Source organism: Sapajus apella, unplaced genomic scaffold (assembly GCF_009761245.1).
Source record: "Sapajus apella isolate SASKATOON/1434 unplaced genomic scaffold, GSC_monkey_1.0 scaffold76, whole genome shotgun sequence".
Classification (NCBI taxonomy): domain Eukaryota; kingdom Metazoa; phylum Chordata; class Mammalia; order Primates; family Cebidae; genus Sapajus; species Sapajus apella.
Genome location: NW_022437016.1, coordinates 7,974,566 through 7,992,700, shown reverse-complemented (window position 1 = coordinate 7,992,700; position 18,135 = coordinate 7,974,566). Strand labels below are relative to the sequence as shown.

General features: G+C 41.2%; 1 protein-coding gene and 1 pseudogene across 2 annotated transcripts in view; one reads left to right on the top strand and one right to left on the bottom strand.

The window, feature by feature from the left end:
* Window positions 1-16,460, bottom strand: part of LOC116532471 (olfactory receptor 1L3-like) — a 27,780-nt gene extending 11,320 nt beyond the window's left edge. The window contains 3 exon segments of the mRNA XM_032251639.1: window positions 12,245-12,558; window positions 12,560-13,011; window positions 16,379-16,460. Coding sequence (XP_032107530.1) covers window positions 12,245-12,558; window positions 12,560-13,011; window positions 16,379-16,460 — 848 coding nt within the window.
* Window positions 16,386-18,135, top strand: LOC116532410 (annotated as a pseudogene). Its single transcript, XR_004260853.1, has one exon. The product of XR_004260853.1 is annotated as a keratin, type II cytoskeletal 8 pseudogene (transcript).

Here is an 18,135-nt window from a genome sequence, read left to right as displayed (position 1 = left end):
TGCATCCCCAGAATGAAGGCTACTTGATTGTGGTGGATAAGCTTTTTGATGTGTTATTGGCTTCTGTTTCCCAGTATTTTATTGAAGATTTTTGCATCAATGTTCGTCATGGATATTGGCCTGTAGTTTTCTTTTTTAGTTGTGTCTCTGCCGTGTTTTGGTATCAGGATGATGTTGGTCTCATAGAAAGAGTTAGAGAGGATTCCCTCTTTTTGTATTGCTTGGAATAGTTTCAACAGGAATGGCACCAGCTCCTCTTCATTGTCTAGTAGAATTCAGCTGTGAACCCATCTGGACCTGGACTCTTTGGTTAGTAGGCTATTAATTGCTGCCTTGACTTCAGACCTTGTTATTGGACTATTCAGGGTTTCAACTGCTTTTTGGCTTAGTCTTGGGAGTGTGTAAGTGTCCAGGAATTTATCCATTTCTTCCAGCTTTACTAGTTTATGTGCATAGTAATGTTTGAAGTAATCTCTGATGGTAGCTTGTATTTCCAAGGAATTGGTGGTGATCTCCCCTTTATCGTTTTTTATTGCATCTATTCGATTCTTCTCTCTTTTCTTTTTTATTAGTCTAGCTAGTAGTCTGTCTATTTTGTTGATGTTTTCAAAAAACCAGCTCCTGGATTTATTGATTTTTTTAAGGTTTTTTTTTTTGTGTGTGTGTCTCTATCTCCTTCAGTTCTGCTCTGATCTTAGTTATTTCTTGTCTCCTGCTTGCTTTTGAGTTTTTTTTTGATCTTGCTCCTCTAGCTCTTTCAATTTTGACGATAGGGTGTTGATTTTAATCTTTCCTTGTTTCTTATGTGGACATTTATTGCTATAAATTTCTCTCTAGACACTGCTTTAAATGTGTCCCATAGGATCTGGTACATTGTGTTTTCATTCTCATTGTTTTCAAAGAACATTTTTATTTCTGCCTTCATTTCATTGTTTGTCCATTCATCATTCAGGAGCAAGTTGTTCAGTTTCCATGTGATTGTGTGGTGTTGAGTGCTTTTCTTAATCCTGAGTTCTAATTTGATTGCGTTATAGTCTGAGAGACTGTTTGTTATGATTTCTGTTCTTTTGCATTTGCTGAGAAGTGATTTACTTCCAATTATGTGGTCAGTTTTGGAGTAAGTGCAATATGGTGCTGAGAAGAATGTGTATTCTGTGGATTAGGGATGCAGTGTCCTGTGAACGTCTATTAGGCCTGCTTGGTCCAAATCTGCATTCAAGTCCTGGATATCCTTGTTGATTTTCTGTCTTGTTGATCCATCCAATATTGTCAGTGGAGTGTTAAAGTCTCCCACTATTATTGTGTGGGAGTCTAAGTCTCATTGTAGGTCATTAAAAACTTGCTTTATGTATCTAGGTGCTCCTGCATTGGGTGCATATATATTTAGGATAGTTAGCTCTTCTTGTTGCATTTATCCTTTTACCATTATATAGTGCCTTTCTTTGTCTCTTTCGATCTTTGTTGGTTTAAAGTCCGTTTTATCAGAGACTAGGATTGCTACCCCTGCTTTTCTTTTGCTCTCCATTTGCTTGGTAAATCTTCTTCCATCCCTTTATTTTGAGCCTATGTGAGTCTTTGCATGTGAGATGGGGCTCCAAAATACAGCACACTGATGGGTCTTGACTTTTTATCCCATTTGCCAGTCTGTGTCTTTTGATTGGGGCATTTAGGCCATTTACATTCAATGTTAATATTGTTATGTTTGAATTTGATCCTGCCATTTTGTTACTGGCTGGTTGTTTTGCCCATTAGTAGACATGGTTTCTTCATTGCTTCATTGTTCTTTACCATTTGGTACGTTTTTGCAGTGGCTGGTACTGTTTGTTCCATTCCCTGTTTAGTACTTCCTTCAGTAGCTCTTGTAAGGCAGCTCTTGTAGTGATCAAATCTCTCAACAATTGCTTGTCCGTAAAGGATTTTATTTCTCCTTCACTTATGAAGCTTAGTTTGGCTGGATATAAAATTCTGGGTTGAAAGTTCTTTTCTTTAAGGATATTGAATATTGGCCCCCACTCCCTTCTAACTTGTAGGGTTTCTGCTGAGAGATCTGATGTGAGTCTGATGGGCCTCCCTTTGTGAGTGACTCGACCTTTCTTTCTGGCTGCCCTTAGGATTTTTTCCTTCATTTCAACCCTGTTGAATCTGACAACTATGTGCCTTGGAGTTGCTCTTCTTGAGGAATATCTTTGTGGTGTTCTCTGTATTTCCTGGATTTGAATGTTGGCCTGCCTTGTTAGGTTGGGAAAGTTCTCTTGGATAATACCTTGAAGAGTGTTTTCCAAGTTGGATTCATTCTGCTTGTCACATTCAAGTACACCAATCAAGTGTAGATTAGGTCTTTTCACATAATCCCATAGTTCTTGGAGGCTTTGTTCATTTTTTTTCACTCTTTTTTTTCTAATCTTGCCTTCTCATTTTATTTCATTGATTTGATCTTCCATCTCTGATATCCTTTCTTCTGCTTGATCGATTCAGCTGTTGAAACTTGTGTATGCCTTGCAAAGTTCTTGTGCTGTGTTTTTCAGCTCCATCAAGTCATTTATGTTCTTCTCTAGGCTGGTTATTCTAGTGAGAATTTTGTCTAACCTTTTTTCAAGATTCTTAGTTTCTTTGCATTGGGTTAGAACATGGTCTTTTAACTCAGAGAAGTTTGTTATTACTCATCTTCTGAAGACTACTTCTGTCAATTCGTCAAATTCATTCTCTGTCTTTTTTGTTCCCTTGATGGTGAGGAGTTGTGATCCCTGGGAGGAGAAGAGGTGTTCTGTTCTTTGATGGTTTCCTCCTTTTTGCGCTGTTTTTTTCCATCTTCGTGGATTTATCTCCCTTTAATCTTTGAAGTTGGTGATTTCAGGAGGAGTCTCTGAGTGGACTTTTTTTCTGTTGAGGTTGGAGCTGTATCTTTTTTGGCCTGTAGAGGGCATTGCTGGGCTCTCTAAGGTTCAGTTAGCTTGTTGGGTGGGTGGTCCTTCCTTGGAGTTTGTTTGCAGGTGAGATTAGCCCCGCCTTCCCAATGGCATCTCTTCCAGAGCTCGATTTTCCTAGTTGGGGTCAAACTGGTGTATTTGCTGCCAAGCACTGTAGCGAGGGCTTCAGGTTTGAGTTCTGTGGAGGTGGGGCCTGCCAGGCTTTATGGTCTGTTTCCCTGCTTTCAACTCTGTCTCCCTCTGTGGGATGGTCCATCCCACTGGCCTTAGTCCAAACTGCCGCCCAGGTCCATGTGACAACTTGCCGCGCCCACAGGAGCTGCTGCTTAGATTTGCGTCAACTACCCATGGCACCCCATGGTCTGGCAGGGCTCTGGTGGACCATGGGTTGCAGGAGGGATGAGGTAAGCACAGGATCTGAATTAGAGCACCAAGGGGGTGAAGTCCTCTTCCAACCAACCTTCTTGATTTGCCCTCTTGGTGGCTCTTGCCATGCAGCTTCTTCCCTGGGCTATTTTCAGTGCTGCATCAGTCCCACAGAAACTAACCCGGCAACTTATTTGGAATTGTGAAGTCCTCTAGCCCTCTGCGTCTCATTTGCTGGGAGGCACATTCTGGTGTTACCTTCTCATGGCCATCTTCCCTCTATGTTATTTTTTCCGTTTATAAAAAGAATAAGAATGTATCCATGGCAAGGTATGTGGTAAGTCAGGATCTGAACTCTGGTGTAGAGGGTAAGAGCTGAGCTTTGGAGACTCGTTATCTCACTTTGTATCCCAGCCCTGCACTCACTAGCTGTGTGACTCTGGGGGAGTTCCTTAATTTCTAGGCATATGGAAATGGTCTTGAGGTTGTTAGGATGTTTGGTGAAGGCATGGGAAACATGGAATTTTGGGTTTATTACAGGGGCAGAAAACTCGGGCAGAGTGGAGAAAGGCAATGTTAGGTTAAGAGAATGGGCTTTGGGGTTAATGCCTGTGTTCAAATCCCTAGCTGCCACTTACTCATTGTATGACATTAGGCAATTCACTAGATAGCTCCATGCCTCAGTCTTCCCATTTATAAAATAGGTGCAATAGTAATTCTGACCTCATTATCTTATTAAATAAGGTTGCCATTGTAGTTTAGCAATGAGATTGCCTGGTATCAGAATTGGCTGCATGGGTGTGCTTCCTGCAGGAGGAAGATGGTTTTGGGATGAAACTGTTCCACCTCAGATCATCAGGCATTAGATTTTCATAAGGAGCAGGCAGCCTAGATCCCTCGCATGCACAGCTCACAGTAGGGTTCGAGCTCCTATGAAAATCTAATGTAGCTGCTGATCTGACAGGAGGCAAAGCTTAGGAAGTAATGCTCACTTGCCTGCCACTCACCTGCTGTGTGGCCTGGTTCCCAGCAGACCACAGACTGGTGCCACTCTACAGCCCAGTTGTTGGGGACCCCTGTTAATAGACTCTACCAAGACTTAAAGGTAACACAAGGAAATCACAATGCAGAAAACGGAAAAACAGACAACAGTTTTCAGTATCCCTAGATGCCACTGGCAGTGCCCTCTTTATTAAAGGGAACTCATTCTAATCTTTTCTTATCCTGGCAGGATAATCTTAAGGCATATTTATCTCACCCAGATGTGAGTTTCATTTTCCGTAGTCTTCTTTTCAAGTTCAATCCTCTAACTCTGGATACATTGAAGGACCGTAACATTTTCAGATTTAGCAACCCTGAAAAGGATCTAATACCAATAATCTCTTCAGAGATGCCACAATCCAATGACAGCAGTCATTTATGTTCTTTAACAAAATGCATGCTATCTCAATCTGAAACACTGTAATTATTTCCTGGCTCAGGAATCACAGAACAATTAAGAAGTATTTTACTTATAATTTGGTGATTTCTTGGTTTTGTTTTTGTTTTTTTTTTTTGAGGTGGATTCTTGCTCTGTTGCCAAGGATGGAGTGCAGTGGTGCGATCTCAGCTCGCTGCAACCTTCGCCTCCCAAGTTCAGGCGATTCTCCTGCCTCAGCCTCCCAAGTAGCTGGGAGAAAGAAAATTGTGGGACAATTGTATATTCAACTGAAAGAAAATAAATTTAGATCTCTACCTAATACCATATGTAAAAATAAATTCCAAATGTATTCAGACATCTAAAAGGAAAAAATTATAAAATTATAACAAGAAAACACAGGAGAATTTTTTTTGCAATATTGGGGGTAAAATATCCCTTCCTCAGCAAATTAGAATCCCCAATACTCTAAATTAGAAGATTGACAGATTTGGCTATATAAAAGTGAAAATGTGTGTGACAAATGATGCCATGCAAAAAGTTAAAAGAGAAGCAAAAGGATTAGAAAAAAAAAACTGGACTCATATATATGATGTATCCATAAGGGATTGCACCTAGGATCCCTGTGGATACCAAAATCCCTGATGCTAAAGTTCCTTTTATAGAATGGCATAGTATTTGTATATAACCTATGAACATCCTCCAGTATAGTTTAAATCATTGTGGATTACTTATAATACCTAAGGTAATGTAAATATTGTATAAATAATGGTTATACTATACTGTTTATTTGTATTATTTCTTATTGTTGTAATATTATTTTTTCCAAATATTTTAAATCCATGATTAGTTGAATCTGCACAAGTGGAACCCACAGATATGGAGGATCGTATGCACAGCAGACAAGATCACTATTCATATAATACAATAGATGTCAAAAAGTCAATACAGAAATTATTAACACTTCAAGTTGTAATAGAGACAGTAATGTTTACCAGATATTGCATATGAAAACTTCTATTTCCTGCTCCCTGCAGTTTGGTGTGAATACATAATTACTTCTGTTCAAAGAAATATGAATTAAAGTGATGTGTGTTATTTCTGGGTTAAGGCAAAGGAAAACCACATGCAGTTCTCCAGTCTGTTTTTCCCTGCTAAGGGGTCTGTTTGATTTGATATACTGTAGTGGACCTCTATCAATGTGGCTTTCTCTGGGTCACTATCTATAGAGCACCCCGATGACTCACACTGGACACATAGTATGAGCATGAAATAAAGTTTTATTGTGTGAAGATATTGAGATTTTAGGATTGATTTGCTACTGCAGCATATAGAGTCTAGTCTGACTAATGCTTCAATAGAAAAACGTGAAAACATATAAACAGATAATTCCCAGTGGAAGAAAGAGAAATGACCACTAGACATATATAATGATATATGTAAATTAAGGGAACAATGAAATATTATTTTTTGATCAGTATATTAGAAAACATGGAAGATGTTGATACTATAGAGTGTTGAATGTGTGAAGAAACATGCTGTCACACACTAGATTGGCATAGAAATGCCTTTTCTGAAGGACAATTTTATTGTATCTAGCAACTTCTACTTTTATGTATGTATATAAAGCATAGTACACAGTTGAACAATATTATGCACAAGATATTCACAGCAGATTTGTAACAGAGAAAGAGAAATTATTGATTTGTCTAATAATAAAGGAATGTTTAAATAAATTATAGTAGCTTCATATTATGAAATATTGTTAAAATCCTAGGGGCCAGTTAAAAACAATAATATAGATTGTAGATACTAGTGACTTGGAACCATCTCCAAGACATCTTATCAGATGAAAATTCAAGTTGTGAAATAATATATTTATACTGTGTGATTTCAAAGTGTTAATATTTATATTTGAATATATAAAGATATATTTTTATACACAATGGGTTTGTGGGTGGGAATCAAGAGATACTTTTAGGTTTTACTTTATAACTTCTGTTTGAATTACTTCACAACTAGACTGTATTCATGTGTTATCTGTGGACTTAGGGGAATAAAGGAAAATAGAAACATGTAAGACCAGAACAATTGAATTAAATTATTTTTAACATAGTGCTTTCTTTATGTCCTTTCTCAGTAACAAATATTGATACATAAAATCTAAGAAAAAGCCAGAAAACTCCAAAACTTATGATAGATAAAAATAGGCCTAGGATATAAGGGAAGGAGGTAATTCATTTGTTTAACCCTAAAATCACAACATTGGTGCTATCAAATTATGTAAGGCAGTAGGGACCCTCTAAAGGAATCCCAACCTTGCTGTACATTGGAATCACCTGAGAGCTTTAAAAATATGGATAGCTGGGTTGCATCCTTAGAGATTCTGATTTAATTGGTGTGGGATATGGCCTGGGTATCAGAATCTTTTTTGAAGCTTCCCAGGTGGCTAAATGGGCAGAGGAGGCTGAAAATCCCTGCCTTAGATAAAGCAGACACCATTATCAGGGTTCTAAACTAGGAGATCAAAAGGAATAGGGGAATTGATTTGTATGCCTCAAGAACAGTGTTATTTAAAGAGCACATGAAAAAATGGCCCTGACTAAAACTGGTTTAAATATACTGTCTCTCTCAAGCTGGTTATTCAGTAGCTCTCTCCAATGCTGCCCTGGAAGACTGGCCTCAGATGGGAGCAGGCAAAGCCTCTGAGTTATGGCATCTTATTTCCTGTTTCTAAAATCAAAGAAGAATATGGTCCCTTGAAAACATCCCAGGGGAAAAGCCAGGAGGCCTCACTCATGATGCTGTGTCAGAAAAGTTTCTGAGCCACCATCATTGCAGAAGGTGCCTCTGAGGGACAGGTCCAATCTCAGCTTTCCTAACAAGGCTCTGGGGAGGACTTGCTATTGAACCTTTAGATTCTTTTCTTTGATGTTAATTAACCACTTGGGTTGGCTACTGATAACCTAATTAAATGGAATCCAGAGATAAAAGTTTGGCTTCTTCTTGGTGAATGGGTGCTTGGGAATTAAGTTTGGAACTTCTTAGCATAACAAGTCAGTCTTGAAGTAACGATGGCCACAGCTGATCCCAACATAGTTCCCTGGTACAGAGAAACCAAGATTACTCAGGCATACCCATCCCACTGTCTAGTCAGAGAAACATGTTCCCTCTTGAGAGCAAAGGTGTTTATCTCCTGGTTAGAACATTGGCTTATCTGGTTTGGAATGCTACTGAAATAGGAGCAAAAAGGGACTCTGGGGGAGGTCATGGCTGGCCTTGGTGACCTCAGCCTCACACGGGTTAAGGTTTGGCCTCAAATATCTCTGCTTTCTCTCCATGGTGTTTGGGTAGGCACCTGGGATTGGTAAATAGTCATGGTAGCTATCTTTCCTTTACCATGATGACTTAGTGAACAATGGTTGACATCTTTAAATTTGTTAAAATTATGTGATTAAAAAGTATGTCCTAGTTCACTAGGTGGTGAAAGTTATTAGAGGGTATTATGGCAAGGGAACTCAAGAAACTTTGGATTCCACTCTAAAATCCAGGTACTTCTTTCCATGAGATTGCTAAGAGAAATGCTGCCCAAGGAGTAATGACAATCTGAAGCAAAACATTTTATTGTTATGTGGACTTCTGGACTTCAGGCCCTGCATCCCAATGTAGAGAATTCTGGAAAGCTACAATGGGCTACAATGTTTGTAAACTAGTTACATTTATTTTTAAGTTTTATCTTCTTAACTTTTATATCTTTAGAGGATACAAGTGAAGATTTCTTACATGTACACTATTGCATAGTGGTGAAGCCTGGGTTTTTAGTGTACCACCATCTGAATAGTAAACATTGTACCCAATGGGTAATTTTTCAACCTGCACTCCACAGCGTTCCCCCTTTTGAAGTTCCCAGTATCTATTGCTTTCATCTTTGTATACACATGTACCCACTGTTTAGCTCCCACTTAGAAGGGAGAACATGTGGTATTTGACTTTCTGAGTAATGTCACTTAGGATAATGGCCTCTAGTTCTATCTGTGTTGCTGTAGAAGACATGATTTCGTTCTTTTATTATGGTCGAGTAGGACTTCATAAGTATGTGTATGTGTGTGTGTGTATACTATCTATCTATCTATCTATCTATCTATAAGTATCTATCTAATATTTTCTTTATCTAGCTCTTCAGTGATGGACATTTAGGTGGGTTTCATATCCTTGCTATTGTAAATAGTTCTTCAAAAAACATATAGATGCATGTATTTTTTTGATTCAGTGGGTCCAGATTCATTCATCTGCATATGGCTATCCAATTTTTGCAGCACAATTTATTGAATAGGGTGTCCTTTCCTCAGTGTATATTTTTGTCAACTTTGCCAAAGGTCAGTTGGTTGAATGTATGCGGCTTTATTTCTGGGTTTTCTATTCTGTTCCATTGATCTTTATGCCTATTTTTATACCAGTATCATGCTGTTTTGGTTACTATAGCCTTGTAATATAATTTGAAATCAGATAATGTGATGCCTTCAACTTTGTTCTTTTTATTTAGGATTCCTTTGGTTATTCAGGCTCGCTTTTGGTTCCATATAAATTTTAGGATTTTTTTCCCCTAATTCAAAAAATTACTTTGGTAATTTGATGGAGATTACATTGAGTCTGTAAATTGTTTCAGGAAGTGCGGTCATTTTGACAATATTGATTCTTCCAATCCATGAGCATGGAATGTTTTTTCCATTTGTTTATGTCATCTACGATTTCTTTCATCAGTGTTTTGTAGTTCTACTTATAGAGATCATTCACTTTCTTGGTTAAATATATTCCTAGATATTTTATTTATTTTTGTAGCTATTGTAAATGGGATTGCCTTCTTTATTTGTTCCTCAGCTAGATCACAATTAGCATATAGAAATGCAAATGATTTCTGTACATTAATTTTATATCTCAAAACTTTATTGAATTCATTAATGAAATCTAAAATGGAATGGAGTCTTTAGGGTTTTCTAGATATTAAATCATACCATCAGCAAAAAGGGAAAATCTGACTACCTCTTTTCCAATATAAAAAGAGGTAGTCAGGGGGAAAGGGTGGGAGGGAGGTGAGGGATAAAAGACTACAAACTGTGTTCAGTGTATACTGCTTGGGTGATGGGTGCACCAAAATCTCACAAATCACCACTAAAGAACTTACTAATGTAACCAAATACCACCAGTTCCTCAAAAACCTATGGAAATAAATTTTTTTTTAAAAGTTATGCTATAGAATGAGAGTATACCCAAGTCTTGAGGCCTATGATGACTGTAAACCTTCACTTGTTATGTGTACCAGCGCTCCCTACTCCCATGCCCATCATAGACATACTCAATCTTCATCCTTCTTCATTCAGTCCAATGGTAGGCACATTAGTTTTCTCATTAGCAATGCAGGAGTCCTCAGATGATCACAGTTGGCAGGGAAGTTAAAATTAATTTGCAATACATGTAATAAAGGAATTAAATCGAAAAACATATCCTTATCTTGATTCTGCCTTACCTTTGGTTAGGGATTGACAAGGGCTAAAACAATGGGATTTAAATGCTCTTTTAAAAAAGTTTTATTTTATTTTGTGATTGATAAATAATAATTGTATATATTTGTAGAGTACAGTGTGGTATTTTGATACATGTATTCATTGTGGAATCATCAAATCAGGCTAGTTAACATATCCATCACTTCAAATACATGTTGTTTCTTTGTGGTGAGAACACAATACGTTATCATTAACTGTAGTCAACTGCTGTGTAACAGATCACCGGAACCTTATTCTATCATTTTACACTTTAAGATCATCCATCTGCTCCTTGTCTAAAATACCATGAGAGATTAATTTGTTTGACTTAGACATTTCCATCTACTAAAATATGAATACTAGGAAAGAAAGAGAAACTCACTAAATTGCTGCTTTAAAAAAATATTGTGCGAAATAATTCATCTGACTGCTTTCCTAAGTCATGTAATTTGTTCCCCAACTATATTGAGAGGCTCCTTTATACTAGATACTCTGACCCAGGAGAGTCTTACTAGTAGTTTATATTTATTATTTTTTTTGACTCTGCCTCCAGTGACCATAGGAAATATTTCTGATTACATGGAATATACCTTTCTTTATTCTGAGCAAAACAACTAGACAGATAGAGGAGACAGTGGAGATTTTTAAATTGGGTGTTTTATTTAACCACCTACAGATGCCTAGAAATATGGTGAACATGGTGAACCTCATTTTTACTAAAAATACAAAAATTAACTGGGTGTAGTGGTCGGCACCTGTAATCCCAGCTCCTTGGGAGGCTGAGGCGTGAGCACTGCTTGAACCCGGGAGGTGGAGACTGCAATAAGCTGAGAGTGCCACTCTACTCCACCTTGGTGACAGAGCAAGATTCTGTCTCAAAAAAAAAAGTCAATCAGATAATTGGTGGCAGTTGTTGAGAATCTATGACTCCGGAGCCCAGGACATTTAGCTCTTGTGATACTTTTAAAAAGGTACCATAAAGCTGGATGTGGAAGCTCACACCTAAAATCCCAGTACTTTGAAAGGCCGAGGCAGGAGGATCACTTGAGGCCAGGAGTCTGAGACCGGCCTGGGTAACATAGCAAGACCTTGTCTCTACAAAAAATTTAAAAAATTACCTAGGGGTGGTGGTACACGCCTGTAGTCCTAGCTACTAGAGAGGCTGAGGGAGGAGGATTGCTTGAGCCCAGGAGTTTGAGGTTACAGTGAGCTATGATAGTGCCACTGCCTCTAACCTGGGTGATGGGGAGTAAGATCCTGTCTTTAAAAAGGGGGGGGGGCATAGCCTGTAGTCTGATGGGGAGTTGAGACTTGCACACACACACACACACACACACACAAACACACACGCACATACACCTGCAAAACATTTCCAACACCTTTAAATAGAATAGAGTGACTGTATGCATAATATCATCGCACATATATAAATTTCTACATAGGTATATATGAAAATTATCTGACAATTGAATGACCAAACTTGGCTGAACTTATAAACACAAAGAAATATGAGAGGCTCCAAATAAATATGCAAAGAGTAAAGAGAATGTGATTTTCTGGAATTAAGAGATATTATGAGGTGAGCCTGTGATTTAAGCATGGATACCAAGACATCCAAATTGTTCAATCATAGGATGACATAGACCACAGGGTAGAAAACCACAAGGTGAAGCTACAGTTGGTGAAGATGAAGGAATGTTTTTCAAGAAAAGAGTTGCATCAGGTGTGTGTGCGCACACACACACACACACACACACGCTCCTTGCAATCAGGGCCCACAGATTTTATTGGTTGTTGTAGAAAACCTACCCATTTGAGGCTTAATCTTGTTTACCAGTTTCTGTAAGCCCCGTTTCATGTCTTTGTTTCTTAAACTGTAGATAAATGGGTTCAACATTGATGTCAACACAGTGTAGTTGATTGTTGCTATTCGGTCCTTGACAGTGTAGCTGGACAAAGGGTGCAAATAGACATAGCTAATACTCCCGTAAAACAGAATCACCATGGTGAGATGTGAGCTGCAGGTGGAGAAGGCTTTGTGTTTCCCAGCTGCTGAGGGAATCTTGAGAACAGCAATGAGAATTCTTAGATAAGAGATGATGATACAGACAAATGGAGCCATCACAGAGGCCAGCCCTTCTGTCATGGCCACAATTTCATTGACAAAGGTAGAGGAGCAGGATAGTTTCAGCACAGGGTTGACATCACAAAAAAAGTGATGAATAACATTTGATGCACAGAAGGTGAGCCGATTCACCAGGAGGACATGTAGGAGAGAGTGGAGATAGATAGGAGAAAGTGATGGGGAAGGCCAGTAGCAACACACAGCATCTGCGGTTCATAACAGTGACATAATGGAATGGGTTACAAATGGCTACACAGCGGTCGATGGCCATAGCTGCCAGGAGATAACTATCTATGTTTCCAAAAACCAGGAAGAAATACATCTGTGCCAGACATTCAGCATAGGAAATGGTCTTTTTCTCTGATAAGAAGTTCACAAGCATCTTGGGGACTATGACTGTTGTGTAGCAAATATCAGCAAAGGACAAGAAGCTTAGGAAAAAATACATAGGGTTTTGAAGTCGAGGATCAGAGTGGATAGCCAAGATGATGAGAAGATTTCCAATCAAAGTGACCAGGTATATGACAAGAAACAAGGCAAAGAGTGGCCTCTGGTCCTCAGACTGAGAGGAGAGTCCCAAGAGGGTAAATTCAGAGAGTCTTGTCTGGTTGGATATTCCCGTGGACTTGTACTCACCTAAAGATAAACAACACTGTCAATTAATGACACAATTCTTATGTCATCTACCACATGCATCTTTCCTCCTTGTTCTTACACTGAATACTTATTAATAGAGCATTTACTGTGATGTTTATTGTTTTTCCTGAGCATGGAGAAATCAGAACTGAAAGCGTATTTTTGCTTTTTAAAAGATCTTTGCAGTAGATACCTGTCTTAATCAGTTTAGGTTGCTATAACAAATTGCCACAGACTGGCCAGATTTGTGGCTCATGCCTGTCATCCCAGCACTTTTGGAAGCTGAGGTGGGTGGATCACTTGAGGTTAGGAGCTAACATCGTGAGGGAGAGCTCGTCTCTACTAAAAATACAAAAAATTAGCTGAGCATGGTGGTATATGCCTTAGTCCCAGCTACTAGGTAGGTTGAGGCAGGAGAATTGCTTGAACCCAGGAGGGGGAGGTTGCAGTGAGCTGAGATCATGCCACTGTACTCCAGCCTGGGCGACAGAGCAAGATGCCTTCAAAACAAATTATCAGAGGCTGGGTAGCTTAAATAACATTTACTTTTCACAGTTCAGGAGGCTGAGAAGTCCAAGATCAAGTTGCCAGAAGTTCCAGTGTCTGCGGAGGGCTTGTTTCTTGGTTTTCAGAGGACTGTCTTCTTGTAGTCTCACATGGCAGAAAGGAGGGGGAGGAAGCAAGCTCTTCTTATAAGGGCATTAATCACACCAAGAAGGCCCCAACCCTCATGACCTAAATTACCTGTCAAATACCCATCTCCAAATGCTATCACATTGGGGATTAAATGACTTCTGGGGGGACATAAACATTTAACCCATAGCAAGAACTACCGAGAAGAGGTAGGTACAAGGAGGAGAGAGAGAGAGAGGGAGAGAGAGAGAATATCACAGGAACCACAAATGAAGACTATGAATCAAGTTCAGGTCATCTGATTAAGGATTATAAGTGGCTAAACCACATCTATGTAATGAAATAGTTATTTCACCTAGCTTGTAGTTGATGAATAGCCTTTTTAAAATAATCAAGATGTTTCTTTCTACATCATTTACAATGGAAGCAAGAAACCTAAAGTTAATCCATTAGGGGGCGGACATGCACAAATAATGCCACATAAATAAAGTAGTATAGGAATTTTCAAAAAGAAAACTGTAAAATGTTTGTCACTTAAAACAGACTTGAAAATGGAGGTAATAAATTCTAACTTGCAAACCCTATATACACCTATGCTTTATGCCAACAGAGGAAAGACATCTGAGGCAAAAGCGAGAGAAGTAGGAGGAAAGAATGAGACCCAGACGTCCAGTTGTCTAGATGGGGAAGCAAGAGAAAAGAGGGAAAAACCTCGTTCTGAGAAAAGAAGCCCAAAGCCCTCTAGCAATGCCTTGCTATTGTTAGAGTGTGGTTATCAAGACATTTCAGAACCAAGAAACAACGGCTGCTGTTTCCAAACTAGGAAGTGCACACTGAAGTCTTATTTTGCTTTGGAAATTTGAAGGTTTTATAGACATAGTGAAATGCTTTACTCTTCAGTAAACATTTACATCCAGGCCATGTGCGGTGACTCATTGCCTGTAACCGCAGCACTTTGGGAGGCTGAGGCAGAAGGACTGCTTGAGGCCAGAGACCAGCCTTGGAGACTGGGAAACATAGCAATACCTCGTCCCCATAAAAAATTTTCCTAAAAAATTAGCCAGGTGTGGTGGCATGTGCCTGTAGTCCTAGCTACTCAGGAGGCTGAGGTGGGAGGATTGCTTGAACCTAGGAGTTCGAGGTGGCAGTGAGCTATGATTCTGCCGCTGCACTCCAGTCTGGGCGACAGAGCAAGACCCTGCGTCTAAAAAAAAAAAAAGTTCATTTTGGAGCTATAAGGCAGCCTATCAATTTACACAGCCATCACCTTAAAAACTATTGAAGTTCAAAATCTGTTCGCCTCATCTTAAAGCTTTAATTTAAGCTTAATTTAAGCTTTAAGAGCTGCTCCATTCCACTGTATGATTAATTTGAAAGCAGTTTTCAGTATTGATATGCTTTGGATGTTAGAGCTGAAAGGGCTCTGAACACATCATCAGTCTAATTTCATTTTCAGAGTAGTGGCAGAAAGACTCAGAGCTTGATCAGTGTCACTCACTGGGGTCGTGGTGGATTCAGAACTAGGTCACAGATCTCCTGGCTTCTCCAGATCCCAGTTCCTTCCTCTGCACCATAGCAATGTTTCCCAAAGGAATGGCCATAATGATAACCATCCCATCCAATCTGCCGGGTTTAGCATAAAAAATGTAAAATGCATGAATCCTTCTATCAGAAAACGTATTCAATTGTCCTGTCATCTCCTGTTTTAAAAGTCTCTCATGGTTCTGCATGCTGAAAGAACAGAGAATAAACAGTGTTTGCCTGGGAGTCAAGACCCTGGGGCCTCAACCTACCTGCCTTTCTGGTTTACTCCCTCTGGTCTTCAATGCACAGCTTTTACTGGACAACACAAGGGGTCCCGTCTACACTCCATGCTTTCCCAGGGTCCCTCTGTCCTTCCCATCTGGGTCTTTAGAATACTTATCCATCCTTCAAGACCCACCACAAGTGGCAGCTCCTCTGTGAAACCTTCCCTGAGTTTTCCAACAGGAACATGACCTTTTCTACTTTTCAGTCCCACAGCTTTGTGAAACCTTCCTCTAGAGCATGGGCCTTCTGCCTTGTATCACGGCTGTCTGTCAGCTAGCCTGCACTCTGGCTGGAAACTCTCCCATGGTAGAGAAGGTGTCTTACTCCCTCACCTCTGTACCTACTGTGACACATGGTTCCTGTACAGAAGGATACTCAATGGATATTTACTAAAGCTATTTTATTATTCTAGAGTTATATAAGGCCAGAAAATGTCTTATTACAAAATTAAAATAAAGTGATATTAACTTTATATCATTAAAAAAGCACTCAATTGAATGTAAACAGTCATAGGGAAAAGAAACACAGGGGATGAGACAGTGAGGGGGTCAGAGTAAATGGGTGTGAGAAAATTCTCTCCCAAGCTTTCCTACTCTCTGGCTGATAATTCATATCTCAAGGTCAGGGGAATGTAATTCTGGAGTAGGCTAGGGTAAAGGAAGATCAGACTTTAGAGTATAAATATAGATAATCTACATTTAGGGTGAATATAAATTTGCTGTCTTATTTAATGTCCAGTGACAACTAATCATCTCCCAGAGATCACTCTCCCAGAGTATTTCCACTTTCTCACCAGGCACTCTCTAGGCTGATTTCTTACCTGGAAAGGACATTACTGTCTTGCCTTATATATCCATTCCTCTCATTTCTGCTCTGTGAAATAATTAGTCAAAGAGAAGACAAATCTGTGCCAAGAACTGCATACAAGGTCCAAGCAGCAGCTTCTCCGCTCCTTCTGGAATCTCTCCTTGGTTCAGCCCGCCTGCTTCCACTCCTGCCGCCACCATGTCCATCAGGGTGACCCAGAAGTCCTACAGGGTGTCCACCACTGGCCCCGGGGCCTTCAGCAGCCGCTCCTTCACGAGTGGGCCCAGTGCCCGCTCGAGCTCCTCGAGCTTCTCCCGCGTGAGCAGCGCTGGCTTCCGCGGTGGCCTGGGTGCAGGCTATGCGGGGGCCAGCGGCATAGGCCCGGGAGGCATCACCGCCGTCACCATCAACCAGAGCCTGCTGAACCCCATTAAGCTGGACATGGACCCCAACATCCAGGCCGTGCGTACCCAGGAGAAGGAGCAGATCAAGACCCTCAACAACAAGTTTGCTTCCTTCATCGACAAGGTGCGGTTCCTGGAGCAGCAGAACAAGATGCTGGAGACCAAGTGGAGCCTCCTGCAGCAGCAGAAAACGGCTCGGAGCAACATGGACAACATGTTTGAGAGCTACATCAACAACCTGAGGCGGCAGCTGGAGACTCTGGGCCAGGAGAAGCTGAAGCTGGAGGCGGAGCTTGGCAACATGCAGGGGCTGGTGGAGGACTTCAAGAACAAGTATGAGGAAGAGATCAATAAGCGTACAGAGATGGAGAATGAATTTGTCCTCATCAAGAAGGATGTGGATGAAGCTTACATGAACAAGGTAGAGCTGGAGTCTCGCCTGGAAGGACTGACTGACGAGATCAACTTCCTCAGGCAGCTGTATGAAGAGGAGATCCGGGAGCTGCAGTCCCAGATCTCCGACACCTCTGTGGTGCTGTCCATGGACAACAGCCGCTCCTTGGACATGGACAGCATCATCGCTGAGGTCAAGGCGCAGTACGAGGAGATCGCCAACCGCAGCCGGGCTGAGGCGGAGAGCGTATACCAGATCAAGTATGAGGAGCTGCAGAAGCTGGCTGGGAAGCACGGGGATGACCTGTGGCGTACGAAGACTGAGATCTCCGAGATGAACCGGAACATCAGCCGGCTCCAGGCCGAGATTGAGGGCCTCAAAGGCCAGAGGGCTTCCCTGGAGGCCGCCATTATAGATGCTGAGCATCGCGGGGAGCAGGCACTCAAGGATGCTCGTGCCAAGCAGCAGCAGCTGGAGGAAGCCCTGCAGAAGGCCAAGCAGGACATGGCACGGCAGCTGCGTGACTACCAGGAGCTGATGAACGTCAAACTGGCCCTGGACATCGAGATCGCCACCTACCGCAAGCTACTGGAGGGCGAGGAGAGCCGGCTGGAGTCTGGGATGCAGAACATGAGTATCCACACGAAGACCACCAGCGGCTATGCAGGTGGTCTGAGCTCTGCCTATGGGGGCCTCACAAGCCCCGGCCTCAGCTACCGCCTGGGCTCCAGCTTTGGCTCCGGCGCGGGCTCCACCTTCAGCCGCACCAGCTCCACCAAGGCCGTGGTTGTGAAGAAGATTGAGACCCGCGATGGGAGGCTGGTGTCTGAGTCCTCTGACGTCCTGCCCAAGTGAACAGCTGCAACAGCCCCTCCCAGCCTGCCCCTCCTGAGGCTGCCCCAGAGCCCGGGAGGGAGGTTGCTGTACAGGGGAGCACAGGGAATGGGAGACCCATCCGACGCTCAGCCCTAGCCCTCAGCCCACCCTCGGGGAGTTTACTGCCTGGGGACCCCCCTTGCCTATGCCTCCAGCTGCAAAACAATTCAATTGGCTTTTTTTTTTTTTTTTTTTTTTTTG